General features: G+C 34.1%; 3 protein-coding genes across 13 annotated transcripts; all 3 read right to left on the bottom strand.

Annotated features, from left to right (window-relative positions):
- Positions 1–96: 96 nt before the first annotated feature.
- Positions 97–10,558, bottom strand: LOC108209413 (uncharacterized). 11 transcript variants are annotated; one of them, XM_017380294.2, is made up of 18 exons: positions 10,284–10,558; positions 9,845–9,949; positions 9,683–9,754; positions 9,406–9,480; positions 6,436–6,533; positions 5,586–5,817; positions 5,421–5,492; positions 4,800–4,897; positions 3,969–4,158; positions 3,723–3,820; positions 3,076–3,211; positions 2,787–2,897; positions 2,207–2,413; positions 1,721–1,991; positions 1,064–1,218; positions 912–982; positions 562–692; positions 97–475 (listed from the first exon to the last, which is right to left on the bottom strand). In XM_017380294.2, exons 2-17 carry the CDS (start codon positions 9,882–9,884, stop codon positions 567–569), a joined length of 2,052 nt encoding a protein of 683 aa, XP_017235783.1. In that variant the 5' UTR covers positions 9,885–9,949; positions 10,284–10,558; the 3' UTR covers positions 97–475; positions 562–566. The 11 variants fall into 11 exon arrangements, 10 of the variants coding, with proteins under 10 accessions (XP_017235783.1, XP_017235780.1, XP_017235787.1 ...); XM_017380291.2 differs by having other exon boundaries at positions 2,781–2,897; positions 10,284–10,557; XM_017380298.2 differs by having other exon boundaries at positions 2,207–2,317; positions 2,781–2,897; positions 10,284–10,557.
- Positions 10,559–11,826: 1,268 nt separating this feature from the next.
- On the bottom strand, positions 11,827–14,413 carry LOC108209417 (signal recognition particle 19 kDa protein). The gene is made up of 4 exons (XM_017380312.2): positions 14,254–14,413; positions 13,087–13,265; positions 12,876–12,975; positions 11,827–12,101 (listed from the first exon to the last, which is right to left on the bottom strand). Exons 2-4 carry the CDS (start codon positions 13,261–13,263, stop codon positions 11,971–11,973), a joined length of 408 nt encoding a protein of 135 aa, XP_017235801.1. The 5' UTR covers positions 13,264–13,265; positions 14,254–14,413; the 3' UTR covers positions 11,827–11,970.
- Positions 14,414–16,925: 2,512 nt separating this feature from the next.
- Positions 16,926–19,130, bottom strand: LOC108209416 (bidirectional sugar transporter SWEET4). The gene is made up of 5 exons (XM_017380310.2): positions 18,954–19,130; positions 18,757–18,793; positions 18,278–18,656; positions 18,057–18,176; positions 16,926–17,343 (listed from the first exon to the last, which is right to left on the bottom strand). Exons 1-5 carry the CDS (start codon positions 18,994–18,996, stop codon positions 17,158–17,160), a joined length of 765 nt encoding a protein of 254 aa, XP_017235799.1. The 5' UTR covers positions 18,997–19,130; the 3' UTR covers positions 16,926–17,157.
- Between the last annotated feature and the right edge of the window lie 1,062 nt (positions 19,131–20,192).

Here is a 20,192-nt window from a genome sequence, read left to right as displayed (position 1 = left end):
ACTTTTTATAATTGCTTTTACATAGGTACGGCAATTGTATTTCCTCTTCGCATCTATTGATTGAGGTGCAATGCATACTTTTCCAGCAAAGCCGAATGATAAAATTATTATTAGAAGGATATATGATTTTAAAACATAATAGAGAATGTTGCACAATTATGGAAAGGCCTTTATATAACTCTCTAAACTGCATACAAACTTATAACTGGGAAAAAAAGAAGCCCCCCTTCAGATCTCACTAATATTGGTAACTGAACCAGCCTTTGAGCTACATATTTAGGTTTGACAACCATGCTTGACCAGCCAAACTGAATACAATCATCTCATAATGACAACTTGATTGTGATATTTATCAAGAAAAACTGATTCTGTCCGGAACAGTAGTTTGCGAGATTTATTCACAGCTAGATGACTAGCTTGGGGCCTGGGAAACTTTTGCAGCCATATATCTGTTCAGAATAGTCTCTCAGACTCTCTGTGCATAAGGATTGAGGAAATCAGTCACTTAAAAACACACTTTGTCAAACTAACAAAATGAACTATGCTACAGAGTGTACATACTTCATTTAGAATCCAAGATCAAAAGATGGGAATTCATCAGTTACAACTGTGCTGAATTTCTCCCCGTCAACATTACAAGGGTCAGATGATTCATTGCATCTTGAATTGATTCCCAGACTATCGACAGATAGCTACACCAAATTTGCAGAGAATAACAATAATAATTAGAACTACAAGTAGTAATTATATAATCAGTAATTAAAATACCAACACTTGAGAATTATCATAAATTTAAGTTTATATATAAATAAATAAAGTGTATCATGCACAAATAATACCACCAATACATTTTCTCTATTTCATGCTCTCCTAAATTATGCACATTTTGGTTAAGGACTTAAGACCCCAACCTGTGACAGCTTTTTACGTTTAACCTCTTTGAGTGGTTGACCAAAGCCGAATCTAGATGCTGCTGCATAGACTATATCCAAATTAATTGCAAATACACATTTACATAATAAAGAACTATGTTACAAGTAAACACAGTTGCGCTGATACTCACCTTGAGAAAATACTGATTCTTGATGATTGTTAATGTTATCTTTTGCACTTAATCCATTGGGCATTGCGGACACTATTGGTTGTTGAAATCCAGAATCGTCATCTACAATTTGAGATGTAAATGTGGAAGATGTTGGCTTTTGCTTGTTACCATGACTGCACAATTAACAAATGTGTCTTTAGATGCTTAATGCCCCTGGTTTGAATTAATACTAATATAATTTTGTATGCTTGATCAGTAAAGTCTTCTCAGAACTGTGCTGGATACTGGCAGCATATAATTGTATCCAGAACTAGTAATGTGTACTTCATGCTGGCAGATATTGTGCATATACCAATATTAGTAATTAGCAACACAAGCAGGGTCATCTCTACGAATATAAACATCTGAATAATGTTCAGTTATATCTCTAGCATCACTAATTCGTTGTCTAGACAATTGGTACCTAAAAAGTTGGTGTATATTTTTGCATCGGTTTAGGGAACACCAAAAAATATCCAATTGCCTAGTGTATTTAGGACGAAACTAATTTTAGAGAATCAAAATATAACAGACTAAGAATAGATTATGTGATGTAACCTACTAAATTTGCATACCCACCTCTAACAACTAAGCAAAGCCACATACCACAAAGAAGATGCAGAAGTATCTACATACCACAAAGAAACTGCAGAAGCAAGAATCTTTGATTCTGGATCTTCTCTTGCATCAGAAGAAATAATATCTGCAATGTCACCATTGCTATCCTCCAGAGCACTGCATTGACCACGGGAGTCATCCACAAGCTGTCCTTGTACACTATTCTGGATTTCAATATGAAAAATATCCAAATCTTGTAAAGCATGGCCTTCTTCTGAAAATTCTCTTTTAACGGAAACACTGCACTCCTGATTTACAGGTTTTTTGAGGAAAGACAAGATTCCATGCACTGCAGGAACAGAGAACAGAGAAGTTGACGTGCCTAATATGTAAATATATTTTATATCATATTGAAATAAATATTTAGAAATTCGAGCATCTTTTGATAAGCTCCCCCACAATGAAATGATGAGGGCCATGCCCAAAATCTTATTCAGCACACAGTCTGCAGGCTTTCTCAGCAGTGCTACAATGAACTGTGGAAACAAGTAATAGCATACATACCATCACGTACTGGCTTCTCTACAGATGTTTCCCCACTTGGTTTTATTTCATCTTTAGAGCTTCTAACAACTGAACCTGGTTTTTTCCATTGTAATTCCTTGCTTTGAACTCCTGCAAAACATATTTCCATACTTTCTTTGGTTTTCTCAACTCTAGAGCATCTCAAAGAATCTGATTCTTCACATGGTGAATCCTTGCTTTGAAGTTCTGGTGTACATTCAAATAAATATAGTGTTTAAGGGGATATCTAAAACCTAGCTAAGCACCGACAAGAAGATGCAAGCAGCATGCTAATCCTAAAAATCTCTATTAACGTATTTGTTGCTAGAGGAATACATAGGATGAGTTTAGCCCCAATGTAAATTATCTAAAGACACAAATTCCATTGAATGGTGGCCTTTAAACACCCTGTTACATGGGTTCAAAGCACTCCACAACTTACAGATCTTTCATCTTCATTGCAAAATATAAAAAATAATTTATTGCATGGAGACGAAAGAAAGACACACACATATTATATCTATGTACTTGACAGTGATAAACACTTCATTTTTATTAATGATAGCTTAGATACCATCACCAGAAAATTTGTTTGCATGGGCTCTCTTGCTTATTTTGGTGTTGTCTATGCTGGAGCTACTGACAACCGAAGCTTTATCTCTGGAAATAAGAGCTTTGTTTTGAAGATGTGCTACACAGACAAACCATTATCTATTTAGAAGGGAAGATCAGGAGCCCATTAAGCACCTTAAAAAATGAGAACGCCTAAGAATAACGGTGTGTATCATATATTCATATATAGTATTTAAAATTCACAATAACCAAGATAATAAGATATAATGAATTCTGATTCTAACAGGGATATTTACCATCATGATGTTTACGTGGCTCGCCAACCTCCACCAAATAACTGGGAAATTGAAATTCACTTCCAGAACTTACATGTTCTGATAACTTGAGATATCTGCGGCATAAAGTAGTTCCATCTTCCGCTAATAAAGTAGCCTGCATACTTGACAGTATCAGTTACCTAAACAAAAGAGGATCTAGAGTTATTTGCTAGGCATAGCCATACACGATTTTATGTACTCCCTCCGTCCCAGTGAGTTCTTAACTTTGTTGTTGGATACAGAGTTAGAAAAATGAATAAAAGTAAAGAAAGGATAAGAAAAGAGGTGTAACATGGTGGACCTATTAATATTTGTAAAGAAAAATATGCCATCTTAAGAAATGTTAAGAAATGAATGCGACATCCCAAAATAGAAAATGTGATGAATGGGACGGAGGGAGTAATAAATATAATCGATGGAATAAAAAAATTTAAGGGTCACATTTGGTAATTCTACTGATAATCCAGAATTAAGAGGTTGGAATATTGTACAATGTCGCATTGTAACTGCAAAATGTGTAACAGCAGATGGACTAAGAAGCTGACCAGAGTAACCACCTGCTTAAATCTAACAAGAAGTTAACTGAAATAATTGTCGGAGACATCCAACAGGGCACATTAACCAACCTGCATTCTGTAGGAACCACAAGAAGCAAGTTTTAGAATCCCACTGTGGTACTTCTTATTTCTCTGAGTTACTTGAGCAGTGTACATCGCATCCCATTCTGCATTTCAGTGAAGGCCAAACACAGTGGTCATAAGTAGTGACTATCTAAGCAGCACTACATGTTTCACAGGATGTGACTCAATAGAAAGGGGTGAATAAATCACTGGAATAATTAGTTTGGATCTGGACTTGTTGGCACTATATACCTGTTTCTCCTGACACAATGCGATCACCTCCTGGATATTTCGACTCTTCGACAGTCTCATTGTCTGTTTTTGGTTCTCCTATGTTGACTAAATGGCTGTCCAACTTCAGTGATTCGCCAGACTTAACATTTTCATCGCTTTTAAGAAACCTGCTATCTAGAAGTCCCCCACTTTCATTGTACAGAAATACCTGATTAAATTAATTGTCACAATGTATATTGTTTTTTGGAGGCAAGAATACAGATAGTGAATTAAGTGTCAGTTTTTCTTTACACTGGAAAATAAATATTTGAGTGCAAAGTTTCCAAGATTAAAATGAACAAAGTAACATTGCATTGATCACCTTAAGCTTATGTGAGCTGCACACTAATAGTATTACTAAAAGCAACTAAAGATATAGGCAAAAGCTAATACCTTGCAGTGATCTAGGTGAAAAGGGAAATGAACTATTTATTGATTCCCAGAATACCACAGAAAAGATAATATCATGTATTGGTGATACTTTACTTCTGTATGCTTCTTTCTACTGTGACGTGGAAGAATTCTACACACAAGTAAATATGCCTACAATTTACAAGACCGATTCAGAACTGGGGTGGTGCTTTTTTCATAGTTTAAGCTCACAATTTATGACATACCAGATGAAACTCCCCTATTCACTCTCGATAACTCTTTATATCACAAAATGAGTAGCTAAACTACATATAATAGGGAAATATAACATATATCTAAGTCAACTGGTAACGTGGAATATTTTAGTTTATCATAAGAGGACAGCAAAAAGGCAAAATATAAGTTTCTTTGGCAGACCTGTTGAAAATGCGTACCAACCTGTCTCTTCTGAGATCCATATACAAAAAGTTTTAATATACCATCGTGATACTTCTTGGCCTTCTGAGTTAATTGAGTAGTGTACAAGACCTGCCATTCTTACCAGGGAAAGTAGAAAGAAAGGAAGTTTTAGCTAGCCAAATATATGTGATAAATAATTTGAAGTGCAATTCACTTGAAAAGGTATCTCAAACTCATACTTTACATATGCCTACAACTGAATATAAATGTTTTAATTCTCAGTTACAGCTTCTGATCTATGGTATACATTTTCTGCAGTGTGTTGTAATAATTTACTCTACGAGTCAAAACTTGGCCAATAATCTGCAACAAAACATAGCACTTTTTCATGTGATTTTAGTCCTGACTCATTTAAAAGCATAAGTTGTTGCATGATGAAGCCCTGCATGGTAATAACAGGATAATTACAAGACCAAAATTATAACAAAGGAAGTCTTGTACGAGTATCTAGTATCTAGCTGATATCAGTAATCAGATAAAATACAAATGTTATAAGCCTGTTTTGTAAAATTAAGAAATTTTCACCAACTCGAAAGAGGAATCTCACACTCTACAATAAATCTAAACAGTAAAAATATAATGGTACATCTACAGACTAACCTGTCGTGCTGGTTTTTGATGTATTCAGACATTGTGAAGCACTATACTTATTGACTTCACTTCTCCCGTAACCTGACTAAATAAAAATATTATATAGGTATGGCAGGATGGTAAAATACTTGTTATATTCACATTGGTAGTAATTATTAGAAGAGAATGAGTCACCATGAAAATTAGTTTGTTCCTGGACTTGCTGATGATGTCTTCCTGTTTCTTTAACCACAACGCAATCACCTCCTTGAAGTTTTGACTCTTCGTGAGGCTCATTGTCTCCATTCAGGTTTCCTATGTCCACCAAATGGCCATCCAACTTCAATGATTCACCAGACCTAATGTTTTCATCGCTTTTAAGAAACCTGCTATCCAGAAGTCTCCCAGTTTCATCATACAGAAAGACCTGATTGCAAGAACTGTCAGCATTTATGTTGGGTTTTGGTGGTAACAATAGGAATAGTGATTTACGTGTACGAATTTTGCTTATTCCAATACTGCAAAATAATTAATGTGCCAAGTTTCAATCTTCAAGCATGTAAGGCACTGATAAGTGATTCAGGCAACTATAACATTACTACAAGAAAAAAAAAGAGATGTAAGCAAAAGCTAAAATCTGAAAAGCAAACCAAGTGGGAGGGAGAAGAACATTTTTATCGATTCCTGGACCACCACTGAGAAGTGATAAGTATTATCAGATATTTGTATCACTCTGCTTCTATGCGACTCTATCATTGGTCACTCAATATCATTCAACACACAAGTAAATGTCCACAAAAGACCAACACAAAAGGTAGGTAGTGTTTTCTACTGTTTTAGTGCTTCCATTCTAGTGCAAAAGGCTTGAAAATAGCTTCACATATCGCGGGAAGAGTATATCGAGTGATCAACAACATGTAAGGAGATATCAGATATGCATTACCAAACTAAATCGATTACTTGGATTCTTTTAGTATTGGAAGAGATGACGAAAAGACAGAATAAGAGTTTGTTTGGCAGCCTTGTAGAAATAGTGTATACCAACCTGCCTCCTTTGAGATCCACATACTGAAAGTTTTAAGATACCATCATGAAACTTCTTGGCCTTCTGAGTTAATTGAGCAGTGTACAAAACCTGCCATTCTGAATCGAGAAAATAAGATAGGAATGAACTTTCAGATAGCCCAAAACACGTGATAGATAACATGGATTGCATTCTTCAAGGAAGGTATTTGGTTTTGAATTCTCATACTTCATATATGCTACAGCCAAAAATAAATGTTTTCTAATCTTAACTACACCTTGTGATTATCAAATTCATTTATGTTCCTTGCTGTAAATTCTAGATGAATAACATGGATATGAATAAGCAAGAAACATCTTCCTGATATATAGTTGTGAAATAGAAGAGATATAGCAGGACAATGTATATTAAAATATTTAATATAAAATTTTTTATTAATCAAGTCACAATATAATAAGTTGAAAATCAAGTCACAATATAATAAGTTGAAAATCTTAACATTTTTTGTGACTCATTTTTATTTTTGAATTTTAATTTTATAAAAAATGTCTAAATCCTCAATAAAAGCTGATATATAATATTTTATTACTATAAAGATAATTTTTATAGACGATAAGTTGTAATTTAAAAAGATTATACAAATACATACATTGAAATTTTATTTTGGTTGTTAACACCTCGAATAGAAGCTATAAGCACTTTTTTAAAGATAATCTAAATGGCTCATTGTATCTTATTATGATATATAAACAATATTAATTGTATATTTTTAAATTGAATTTATTTAAATATGACTTTATAGGTGTTAATAGATAGAAGTCGAGGTATCGCCGAAGGCGATGCCGAGAAGTTGTTGAAACTAAAATTCTTTGTTATAATAAAATTATATATACCACATGATAATTTTTTATGTTATTAATATTTATTGACAGTGTCATATTTATAGCGATAAATCATTTATGAATGAATTATTAATGACGTGTTTGATGAAATGCATTTATAATAAGGGTCTTTAGATCTTCAAATCTTTTTTGCTTCATATAGTTTTGGATAACTCAGTGGTTAAGAGTTTATCCTCTGTAGTCGCAGGTCTTGGGTTCGACCCTGACTCACCCAAAAATATCTTAGAAATTTTATTTTGGTTTATAGTTAACATCTCGAATAGAAACTATAAGCACTTTTTTTTAGATAATCTAAATGGCTCATTGTATCTTATTATGATATATAAACAATATTAATTGTATAAATTTGCGATATATTAGCATTTTGTAAAAATATTTAATATTATCTTTATGTTACACTTTTTAAATATAGTTAATGTATTTTATTGAATTTATTTAAATATGACTTTATCCCTGTTGATAGATAGAAGTCGAGTTATCGCCGAAGGCGATGTCGAGAAGTTGTTGAAACCAATATATTTTGGTTATAATAAAATTATATATATCACATGATAATTTTTTATGTTATCAATATTTATTGACAGTGTCATACTTATAACGATAAATCATTTATGAAATGAATTACTACCTCCGTCTCAATTTATAGGTCCATTTTGGAATAAATACGCATATTAAAAAAATAGTTGGTTGGATACTCTTTTATCTCATGTATCATTAATTTGTACATTGATAAGGGAGAAAAGAGTTGAGTTTCAAAAAAATCACAATAAATATAGGGATTTAGTGCATTGAGAAATGAGAATAATGTTGAGTTTCAAAAAAGTCATAATTAATATAGAGATAAATTTGTATTGAAAGAAGAGAGGGACAAGTATTTTGAGACAAAGTTTTTTTTCAAAAGGGACCTATAAATTGAGACGGAGGGAGTATTAATGAGGTGTTTGATGATTGATGAAATGCATTTATGATAAGGGTCTTTGGTTCTTAGAATCTTTTTTGCTTCATAACGAAGTTTGTAAACAGTTGAGCACGGTTGGATAGCTCAGTGGTTAAGAGTTTATCCTCTATCACCCGAGAATATCTTAGAAATTAAATTTATAAATTAATATTCCACTTTCTATCATATTACAATGCTATATGCTAAATGTCCAATTTACTTTGTCGACTAATTTTTTTTTAAGATTCAAAGCCCAGCAACGCGGGCATCAATACTAGTACTTTATATATGCTACAGCCAAAAATAAATGTTTTCTAATCTTAACTACACCTTGTGAGGCTTGTATAGACATATCCTTAAGTTTCTGATTGTAATTCCATACATTTTCTGCATTGCAATGTATTTTAGTACCTCACTCCAAATTGGAGTCTCCAGTACTCAAATTTAGGCCAATGCAAGGGAATTTGCAACAAAACATAGCATTTTTAGACATCATAGTTTAGTGCCAACTGATCTAAAAGCTTAAGCTGTTGCGGTATGAGACCTTGGACTATAAATAAGCTGAGAGAGAGCGTGGCACATCTGACTACAGGGATGCAGGATCATAAGATGGGACTCCAAAGACTTAAACACTGCGAGCTCTCCCTCTATCATGTTTTAAAGAACCTATAAGTTTGCGATCAGACCAATAAGACCAAGGGAGATTATGTAGGTCCATAACTTTTATTGATTACAAGTTCAGCATCCAGATAACAAGTAAAAATTCATTTGCCATAAGAACTAAGATTCAATCTTCATACGGGAATGTCAAGTCAGGCACTAATTCTTAAACAGCTGTCAATTCTCTTACATGAGGCGGTAAAGAAATCAAGCTGCCCTCAAATAGCTAGTTTTAGATAACCATCACGATGTCAAGATTTAAGTAGGCAGAAGAAGAACAGTGCAACTAAAAAAAGATAGCAGGACAGAGAAATGATACAATTAAGAAAAAGGAAGTCGCGTATGAATATCCAGCTAACAGTGCTAATCAGACAAAATAAAAATATAATTAGCCTGTTTTGTAACCCAAAAGACTTTCACAAACTCGGAAGATGAAATTTACATCAGCTATAAGAGAATTTAAACATTACAACAGTACATCTACAAACTAACCTGTAATGCTGGTTTTTGGCGTATTAGGGCAAGTTGGTGAAGCTATATACTTGTTGAGTTCACTTCTCTTGTAATCTGAAACAGTCAAACTTCCATATAGAATGACGAAATTGTGATATTACCGAGACGGTATGCTACCAATTTTACAAGTTATGCCAGTACACTAAAGCATACACTCCCTTGATCACTAGTCAGTACGAAACTCAATAAATTAAGACTAATAAGATAATACTCTCATTTGATTAAACTGAGATATAATGCATTCGAATCAACCAACCTCTAATAATCTTCTGCGATGGACTAAGATTCTTCGACAATCCTTTACTACTGCCTGTATCAGTTTTGGTTCCTTTGAAGGAAAAAAAACGAACAGTAAACAACATAATAGTTCAAAAACAACTAAAACAAACAACAATCAACAAGAATTTTCAAAATATACCAGCAGAACTTGATTTAACTTTGAACTTCGGTCGATACATTAAGCTACTTCTATCGATAATAGTTTCCTTACTTCCTTACGAGTCCGAATACAGCTGCACAAAAGCTAGAAATGATCCGAAATCAGTGAAGCACAAATCTATTTACGCACTAGCATCATATGAGTGATTAACTAAGTAATGTTATCTAAACAGCAAAATTAACGAGCAGGCGATTAGTATGCGTAAAATTAAAGCACAAATCGTGATTATTCATCTAATTAAGGCGACTAATGACTTAAAATTACACAAGAACATGTGATATACAGATTAGGTTTTAGATTGAGATCAAATTTCAAGTTCGATAGAAAGCATTGCAAGTATGATAATGATATTGATATATAAATAAGAAGCACAAATTCAAAAAATACAAAGATAATTAAGCATAAAATGAAGGAGCACCTCAGTTACGGAACAGTTGTGTTTGAATAAAAGTGTGAATTCACAAATTATATGATGATGAATACGCACAGTGTGTGAGTGTGAGAGGCTGTGTGTGTGTGTGAGAGAGGCTGTGTGTGTGTGTGAGAGAGACACCGTGACTGTAGGTGTGCTTGAGTGCCTGGGAGGGAATGAGCAAAGGGTGTTTAGCGGGAATCGAGAAATGCACGCAAAATCATTCCTTTCTTTCGTGCTGTATTTAAAAATGTACTCCAGCCTCCAGGACGATTTTATCGTGAATACTGAATAGTTTTTTACTCAAAGAAAAATAAATATATATATGTGCATTTTTAAAATAATTATATGTTTTTAAAAATAAAAAATAATTCAAACATATCCATCTCGTTCCAGTTTTATGATTTCTTTCATCTTGCTCTTTAAATGTATTTTTGAAATAATTACATTTTTATAAAAATAAAAATCAAACAGGCCCCTCGTTTCAGTTTTACGATTTCTTTCATTTTGTTTTAGTATATAAGCATGAGAGTGAAAGTCTGTGAGAGTAAAAGTCTATGTAAGTGTCTGATTTTTTTTGAGTAAAAATGAATTTCGTTAAGAAGAATCATCATGCATCAAAGTCTCCAACAACATATTAGGAGGAGACGTATAAACGCTTTGGCAATCTAGCAAACAAGGCCATCAAATGGGCTGCTAGTCTCCAACAACATATTAGGAGGAGACATATAAACGCTTTGGCAATCTAGCAAACAAAGTATTTTAGCCATCAAATGGGCTGCTTTGTTCGCTTGCCTTTTAGCAAATATAACCAATAATCCTGGTCTAGATAGGATAGCCCCACGACATTCGTCTAACACAAAACCAACCTCTAAAGCATTGTCATGTGCATGGCATCTGTTTCAATTTTATAAATTTTTTCATTTAACTTTGTTGTAGAAAAGATTGTGATAGTGTGAGAATGTCTTCACGGGTGGTAGAAATCCGAAATCAAGAGAAAGAGGGAGGGAATAAGGCGGGATTCTAGGTTTTAGATTCACATAACATAAAATTTTTTCTTCTAGGTTTTAGATTCACATAAACAAAAATTTATTTTCTGAAAAAATCTGGACCGTTCTCAAGTTGATTAAAATATTAGAAACTAATATACTTGTTATATAATCAGCATATCATTAAACACCTTTATATAAAATACCAACTAAAATAGATTTGTCCATACTTTCCACTTATATTTTAGTATTATGTAATCACAATATTTCACGGGACACTTAATATTTCAATAGTTGCATAAAAGATAATCGACTCAATTAGACTCATGTATCCTAAACTCAGGTATTTCAAAACCGCATCATAATATATATACTTCATCGGACTAAACTCAGATGAAGTAACAGCGGCAAAGTGACAAGCTGGGTAATGGAAAACTTCTCTCACAATAGAGCAAAGCATACTTATAAACCTTAAACCAGGAAACTACTATTTGGCTGGTCAATTTGAGTAATAGAAGCAGAACCTGGACAAGACTTTACTTCTTTGACAAGAAGGCACATTGAGATTACCAAAAGATGTGATTGAAGGTGGGGGTAATACACATGTTCATTGTAAAACTATGACTCATATTCAACAAAATAATACATCAATGCTTTTGCAACACATTCCTCAGCTATCAAGTAGTGCAATTGAATTATAAAAGTTATCTCTTTTTTTTGCCGCCCTTCCCAGATTTCGACGGTCCTGCATTTGAGGTGGTTGCAGCCTCCTGTTTCTTAGTCCGCCCAGGGTGTCTAGGGACCAGCTCAGCTACATTAATCATCAGCTGCTTCTCTGCAAAATTTACAAAATAAGCATATTATGATCAATAAACTGCACCAAAACACAAAAGCATGGGTATATCATACCTCAAAGAACAGGTATATCATACTTCAGAATTATTAAAGTCTGCTACATAAAGTCCCATTTTCAATCACGATTTTACAAAAAGAATGCAGCACTCCCTCTTGATCTGGGAGCATCAGGTGCAAAAATGACAAATTAAACTGATCACCATAAAACATTCACGCAGAAACCATCTTTACAGATGGGAAGTGAGGACTTCCTGTTTCCTTACCAGCTCATCAACAGTCTAAAGCCCAAAAGAGAACCTAATTTTCTTACCTCTTCATCGTTAATATGATGATACTTACGTATATAGTAGGAACCGAAATAGATTAATCTTGTGGCAAGTATCAATTATAGTAAATTAGATAATTAAACTCGTCTCAGACTCAGAATACAGGTAGCGAAGCATGTCGTCCAAAGCTTAAACATTTATAAGCTAAAAAGAAATGGTATACTAAATCTACACGTCTGGAATCAAAAACCTACACAAATGAAATCAACAGTTCTACATTAGTGACTGGAACTTCTTATTTGGTACTGGTGGAAGGATAAACCATTTATTTTATCAGGTGAAATGGCATCTCAAGTCGATTTGTGTAGTTTGTGTCCAATGTAAGAACGCAAACAAACACTCATTCTACTATTTCAGAAGCTAATTCATCATCCCAACTTTATAATATGTTCTAAATATAAATAGAGAACTGGGAAACAGGAACTTACTCGAAGAGATTGCAGGATTGTACAATGTCCCATCATCCCTTTTCAGCGAAAACCGCACTCTCCCTCGTTGCATGAAATCACGGGGATAGGCCTTATCAAGCTTCACCAAATTGAGAATACTAAATTACAATCACATATCCTGATATCCATAACAGAACACAACCATAAAAAAGGTTATAGAATTCACAAAAATATATTTTAGCAGATGTACCTCAACTGCATTAGGGATTTTAAAGTGATTGCAGCAATCTGCAATCTCAACACAGGTGGGGTTTTCACATGCTTTAGCAGCACTAATTCTTCGACCTTCAGCAATTGTCTTCTTCGAATTCATATAAACAGGGTACAGTATATTCCACTTCTTGATATTAGATATATTGCCATCCATTTCTACTCCAAACAAAATTGTGGAACGCGCATAAGATACAGACTTTGGTTCATTGATTAGTATAAACTACTTTGAAGTTCTAACACAAGATTCTTAAATATGCACACAGTACTAAAATTCAAAGAGGAACTTTCACATAAGAAAGAAAAAAGATACAGCAATTAAATTAAAAAGTAGCGACTAGGTCTGGGCTAAGACAAACAGTAACAATTAGTTGTACATATTAGAGAGGGATTGGCAAATTATGGTAGATAAGATGATGGAAAATGATAACAAGGATGCAGTGTTTGTAACTGGAAAACAGAGCAACACTAATACTCGAGATTAATATAGTCAAAAATGAAGTAAGAAAGTATCTTCTTTTACATCTACGAGCTGGCAACATCAGTGTCCACGGCTTAAACTGAATTAGCTAGTCTTCTCTACAGCCTATGCCTGATTGCACATAATACATATGAATGACTGTATCAACCAACTAAGCACCCTATTGTACTACTACCCTTCTTCGATTATAAGTACATTGGCTGATTATTAAATCTTTCACATCTATTAATAGCCCCCTCAATAGTCATATACGTCTTTAAAGTCATATCATTAATATCACAACTTTACGCGTGCACATATATCACAAGAGCTTTCATATCAGTTCTTAGTTATCAAGCGAGTCCAGATACTTGTCTAACTTAATTAACCTATTTTTTTGCATAATTCCACAGCCTGAGAGGGTTTTAACTGTTACCATAAACTCGAAACTCAAAACAAATCACTCATCGATAAAACCGTAAATTGTAATCAATAACTATCTCGCAATCCATAAACTGATGATTTATTAAATAACAAGATAGATCGAGTTATCTAAACCAACAAATGATTTGTATACACATGAGAGGCACATTCAATCACACACATATCACAACCTAATCTGTGAATAAAAATGAGATTTAAATTGGATTTAAAAAATAATGCATGATACTAGAACATATATATTACCTGCTTTGAGATCTGCTGGGGCTACTTGAAGCTCAGTGTGGATCGCCGGCTAAATAATTTCTGTCCGATTAGATTAGAATAGAAAAGAAGAGTAAAACCCTCGTTGTGTTTGTAACAGTTTGATTATATAATCGGGTCGGGTCATTTGTTACTTCGGGTTCTGCACTGTATTTAGTACCCATTTACTTTCATTTTTCTAAAGTGAAATATTTTAATTAAGAAATATGTTCTTTGGGAGTACCAGTAAATATAAATATTTTTTTAATATTTATATGTAATATCAAAATTGATCATAATTTTTTATTTGATCTTATATAAAACAAAGTTTCATGCAGATACTCGGTTTTAACGACAATTATTTTTACCCTGACAAAAAAATGATATTTGAGATTTCCGACAATATATTAATAAGCGAAAATATATTTTGAGTCCTAAAACGTTCATATGTTTGATCAGTTGATATTTCCTGGGGATCAATAGTACATGTGGTTCAGTCTGAAACTCAATAGTTATATTAATGTGTATGGTTTCTCTAATGAGGTTTTTGATGGAAGTCTTTAACTTCTTACAAAAGTTATCTAACAGGAGCCAATTGTAAAATTCTATTGCATCATTTACTAAACCATGTTTCGAATTACAATTTACCGGGAATTAATCATTCACCAATGGAATTTAGTAGTAAATATTTATACAACTTGAACGAGGCTAAGACAGAGTACTGTGAAAAAGACTAATACAGAATCACGAGAGACTAAGACAGAGTGCTATCTGAATAACTGCAAACTTACTTGGTTACAAGAAAGTTTTATTTGCATCACTATTCATTTTTTGGACTTTTTTTAACAAAGAGAAGGAGAGGAAAATGTTCAAGCATCTGCATAATAAATATATAATAGGCTCTTCATAGTAAATTGAGAAGAATTGGGCAGAATCGATTTTGGCTACTAGGAAGAGCCACAGAACGTGTTAATGAAGACTCATCGAAGAAACGATAAAGTTGTACAAGGGCTTGTAATGTTGAATAATTTTCTGACATGATGGAATGCTCTATTAGGCTTGCTTGTAAAGCAGAAAAGTAGTGATAGTCAGTAAAATGCGCTTGCTGGAATACTGGAGATACTGTCTGTGATATTCTGTTTCATATGCATGTCCACATCAGATGCGGCATTCTTTGTCATAGATGCTCATGGATGGGGATTTTGTAAGGTTAGTATTGAACATCAGTTGCTGAAGGGGCAAGCATTCGAGTTCACAGAGTCCGCAGGTTATTGTGGAAATACAGAATACGGAGGAAACGTTATTGGTGCTATCCACAAGTTGGAGTTGAGTTCTTTCTAGTTTTAGAAGTAACCGCAGATAATATCCACTTGATAAAGTGTATGATAAGATACCTTAGCTGGATGCGAAAACTGATTAGATCATACTGAGTATGATGGTTTCATTATTTGTTTGTCTGCAACTTGCAAAAGTACAATGTGATCTCTGAGAATATGTTCTTAGTCGTGATTCTAATGTCAGTCCTATGTATGCCTTCTGTGCCTGATTAAATACGATCCATTGAAATTATTCTTGCCAATTGTGTTCAACCAACGTCTTGTTTGTCTCCCTCAGGAAACCATAATGACCTCCGCCTCACATATTCTTTCTTCCCAATGCAGATGAGTATTATTCGATTGGTTTGTCTGGGGACTTGTATTAACCGCATGTTTAACTACTTGGAAACGACGAATAAGCTTGATTTAGGTTGATGTCAAGGGTTGACAATCATATTTAACTTTGAGAATATCTGTATTACAACCGTCCAATACAATAAGGTTTCTTCTGCCCTTATCTTGAAGATCAGGCCACATAATTGAGGAAAAAAGTTGCAGCGAAGCTGAGGTTAGAAAACTTTTGACGACAGGTACATGTATGATGATGTGACTGGGCATCGACACACTGTGAAGACGAGCTTTGTGATGTTGTAAACAGCTGGAGATCATTGAAGAATAATAGACAATGGGGATGTTGGTGTAAAAATGATTAGATGAAACATCTTTAAATTGTCTTGCTTGTCTTAATATTTTTGTTTCATCAAGTGCTTTAGCAATCTTGTCAGGAGCTCATTAGCTAATTATACATCTAAATTATTCATCAATATTATAAAATTTCCATTATTAACATGTGCTAATGTGGTAGCTGCAATACATAGAAAAAATTAGTAAGATTGTCCATTTTTTGTCCTTTTCAGGCTCGATTTTGAGTGGGAATCAGTACGTTTTGAGTCGCGGACCAGAATGTGTCCCAGAAATTCAATGCATTTTTGCATGCTTAATACAGTTCAGAGATAAACGATAACTAAGCTTTCCCAAGCACGGGCTGTTGCATACTGATAAGAACTTAAACCTCAGAGCACCCCTTTGAACGTTAGCTTGTCTATTGTAAGATTAGCTTTCCACAACAATGTTAGCTAACCTTTCAGCTGTTTTATGAAAAATAAAACTTTGCAGCTTTTTTTTGTCCATATTGTTGAAATATAGTATCAGATCCATTTGATACCTTCTCTGACACCTTAAGGTTTTAGATGGACGGGTTCTCAACTCCAAATATTTTTAATTCTTTTTCGTTGATACTACCATTAAATTTTTCGAGGCTATTCATTTTTATTGAAATCATATATAGATAAATAAAAATTAGAGCACCAAAAGAAATGCTTAATCATACAAGCGAAACGGATGAATTACAGATACGGTGAAAACCGCTGCTGGTGACCTGAGTACCAGACCTCCAATGGTCACTTTTATCACTTAAGGTTTACAAGCAACATTCTTTTTTGTCACTCTGGTATTTTTGGTTGTTTTGGGACAAAATATAGGTCTCAAAAAGTACATATTACTTCGGTTTTTCACTCTGAGTCCACACAGATCAGACATGAGCACCATTCTGAAGCTTCTTGGGATCAGTTGAAGACACAGGTGCTATATATTGGTCTGATAAACCCAACTCAACTTTGCTCTGTTTTGCAGCCATTTGCTGTTTTGTTGACTTGTAAAAGGTGGCATACAGGATCAATTGGGCCACTCCAAGCAGTGCGCCCAGCCCATTAGGTGCCTGCATGAACAAACACCAAACTGTTTATGATCTCCTAATCATGAGATTGTACAGAAGATTGACATATTTATATCAGATCAAAAGATACTATTAATCTATCTAATTATTAAGAATATATTCTGAGAAGACAACTTCAGTGTTTGAGCAAATATATTCTGAGAAGACAGCCTCAGCACTTTAGGTTGTTCATAACAATTTTATGGTGGAGATCTATGGTCGAATATTAATTCGCATTTAGGAGACATTTTGATACACTAGTACAAACTGGACTCTCAGCATTGGTCAAATAACCCTAAAACATTATAAATGTAGGAGACGTTATAAATATAGGCCTTTAGCGTCGGTTAAGCAGGCGACGTCGGTTATCGTATATATACACAGGACATCAGCCTTCGCCACTAAATTAGTACAATAGATGCACAATAACTGCACAATGCCGTTTCTGTTAGTACAAATAATGCAATATTTAAGGATGTTAATAACTCATATTCAGGTCATCAGATTCCGGCTCTGAGGTACACTTGACTGAATTTCTAACAGAAGTTACAGAACACTTCTAATTTTGGAAACTACATTAACATGCATGACAAAAGAAGCTTTCAATTCATGCACTTAATAAATGATGTAACATGCAGTTTCCAGATTTCCGGTCAGCAAAATGAAAAAATTCGAATATTTTTAAGCAAATAAAAAATTAAAATGAAATCACGTACAGCGATATAAGGATCGAATTTGATGAGTGCATAAGCAGTCCAAGCAACCCCATTGAGAAAAGAAAATAGGGAGAGGAAAAATGGCATATACTCCACACTCTTTGTTGTAATCACCAGTTTCTGCACCGTCAAAATTAACATAAAGTAAGTACAGAATATATACTTGGCCATTATGTACGTGTTACATCTTACCCGCCCCAGACCCTAATCCCGACACTTACCATGACAGCTAATGGTGAGGCGTACATGAGAAAGCAACCAACCATGCATATGCTTCCTATGATTGTCGTCCGGAGCTTCATGCTATCAACTAAGGTGAGAACCATAAGTGCCACAACTCCGACAAAAGCGAGTTCAGCTAATGCTATGAGCATAACATTCTTCCTCTTCTTTTTATCGGAGTAAATCAGAAAAATCATCAAGTAGACGAGCTCGATCACGAATCCGGAGCCGTTAATCGTGAGGACCAAGAAGCTGTGGGGATGAAACCATGGAAGACCATACAGAATCCACATGCCACAGTTGAAGAGAGTGGCCAGATAGGGCACTGGTGAGAATTGTTCCACAGACTTCTTCTTCCATATTATAGTGAATGTTGGCCTGAACATTTTATATTCAAAAGTAATTATTATTATTTCAATTCAATTATTTCTGGGAAGAGAAAATCAAAAGACTCTCTTTCAGCAGTACTGGAACTTACACTGGGGACAGGAACAAGATGAGTGCAATAATATTTCCTGCATGCAAGTGGAAAAAAAATAAACAAATTAAATTTAAATCACGTACAAACAAAAGAAGCATGACTTAGCTACTATTTACATAGTGCATACATAGTGCATGTATACTATTGACGACGTGTTTAGTGTTGAAAATGATCCCAGTTAACGAGAATCGAACCTATGATTCCAACAACAGTCCGAGCAGCATCCGCGGAGACCATGGCTAGCTAGAGGTTATGCACAAGATATGAACAAAAACTTATGTATATGAGAAATTAAAATGAAGGGTGAGTAGAGTAATTAGCAAAGGAGCTAGGTGGAATAAGAGAGAAAGTGAGGTTGTTATATGGGAGAAATGAAATGAAGAAAGAGAGATATATATAGAGGAAGCATGGAAGCAAGAGGTTGGGTTAATGATAATCTTAGAAATAAGCATTACATACATGCTTAAAATGTATTGGACAGTGAGGAATACTTGTAGAAAGATATGTAGGAGAGAGATGGGGTAGGTTAAATGAGGAGAGAGATAAAGAAGGGGGTTCTTGCTGGATTAGGCACGAGCTTCAAGGTTCTCAAAACCCTAGTTAGGTGATGTGCATGAACCCTCATAACAACATTGCTCAGATTTTCCATTTCTTTAATATTTTGTAATTTTGGAGCCATTTTAAAATAAGAAAATAACGGGTATTTATTGTTTTATTTTGAATAATTTATGTTTAAAAACCAGGCACTGGCATGTAATTTATGGAGTGGATAGTGTGGAGATTTATTGACTCTCTCAACTAAAGTCAAACTTATCCATTACCATTGAATTATATAGCAGCTGGTGTTGTAATTGATGTTGCTGCAGAGCTGGGGATCAGAGTTATCCAATTCTCAGCAATAATAGAATTATTACTGTGATTTTAAATAATTTAATCATCCAAAACTAAATTATTTAAGCACTAACCAAAATTATTCAATGTGGTTATAATTAATTGATTAAAAATGTTGTGCTGTATCAGCAAGCGGGTTATGACGTACAACATGCACTTGCATAGTTGCATATGTGGCATGCACCTCTAAATCAGGCAAGTCAAAAGTTTCTTTCCAATTATTCTTTTTAAATTATAAATTATAAGTCGGTGCCCCAATATATTTCCGGAAATATTCCACCACAAAATATTTATTTATTAGTCTCTGAACTTGTCGTTAGAGGACTATTTTCTATTTAGTAGTGATCATAAATCGATAGGAGATGATTAATGAGATATATAGTGACCCGTATGAATGGAGGAGTGCATATATAAGAGTTCCGTTTAATTATGAATAATTACCAGCAGTAGATAGACAATTTTTACATAATCCGTGTCATTTAAATTTAGAATACAGAATTAAATAGAAAAAGGAACGACATTAGTGATGAGTTGCCCATAAC

The sequence above is a fragment of the Daucus carota genome, chromosome 2 (genome assembly GCF_001625215.2).
Source record: "Daucus carota subsp. sativus chromosome 2, DH1 v3.0, whole genome shotgun sequence".
NCBI lineage: Eukaryota > Viridiplantae > Streptophyta > Magnoliopsida > Apiales > Apiaceae > Daucus > Daucus carota.
The sequence above is the reverse complement of the archived record's forward strand: the minus strand, read 5'-3'. Positions and strand labels throughout refer to the sequence as shown.

Bases quoted from the DNA above. Each gene is read 5' to 3' on its own strand.
- LOC108209413 (XM_017380291.2), bottom strand. From the start codon at position 9,884: ATGTATCGACCGAAGTTCAAAGTTAAATCAAGTTCTGCTG. The intron at 3,821-3,968 runs GTATATAGTGCC...ACTGAAATGCAG, and splicing joins CATTGTGTCAGGAGAAACAG to AATGGGATGCGATGTACACT. The intron at 2,414-2,780 runs GTATCTAAGCTA...AATGTACACCAG, and splicing joins AAACAAATTTTCTGGTGATG to AACTTCAAAGCAAGGATTCA.
- LOC108209417 (XM_017380312.2), bottom strand. From the start codon at position 13,263: ATGGATGGCAATATATCTAATATCAAGAAGTGGAATATACTGTACCCT. The intron at 12,976-13,086 runs GTACATCTGCTA...AATTTGGTGAAG, and splicing joins AAATCCCTAATGCAGTTGAG to CTTGATAAGGCCTATCCCCG. The intron at 12,102-12,875 runs GTAAGTTCCTGT...TAAATTTTGCAG, and splicing joins CAATCCTGCAATCTCTTCGA to AGAAGCAGCTGATGATTAAT.
- LOC108209416 (XM_017380310.2), bottom strand. From the start codon at position 18,996: ATGGTCTCCGCGGATGCTGCTCGGACTGTTGTTGGAATCATAG. The intron at 18,657-18,756 runs GTAAGTTCCAGT...TAAAATGTTCAG, and splicing joins ATCTTGTTCCTGTCCCCAGT to GCCAACATTCACTATAATAT. The intron at 18,177-18,277 runs GTAAGTGTCGGG...TTGACGGTGCAG, and splicing joins CCTCACCATTAGCTGTCATG to AAACTGGTGATTACAACAAA.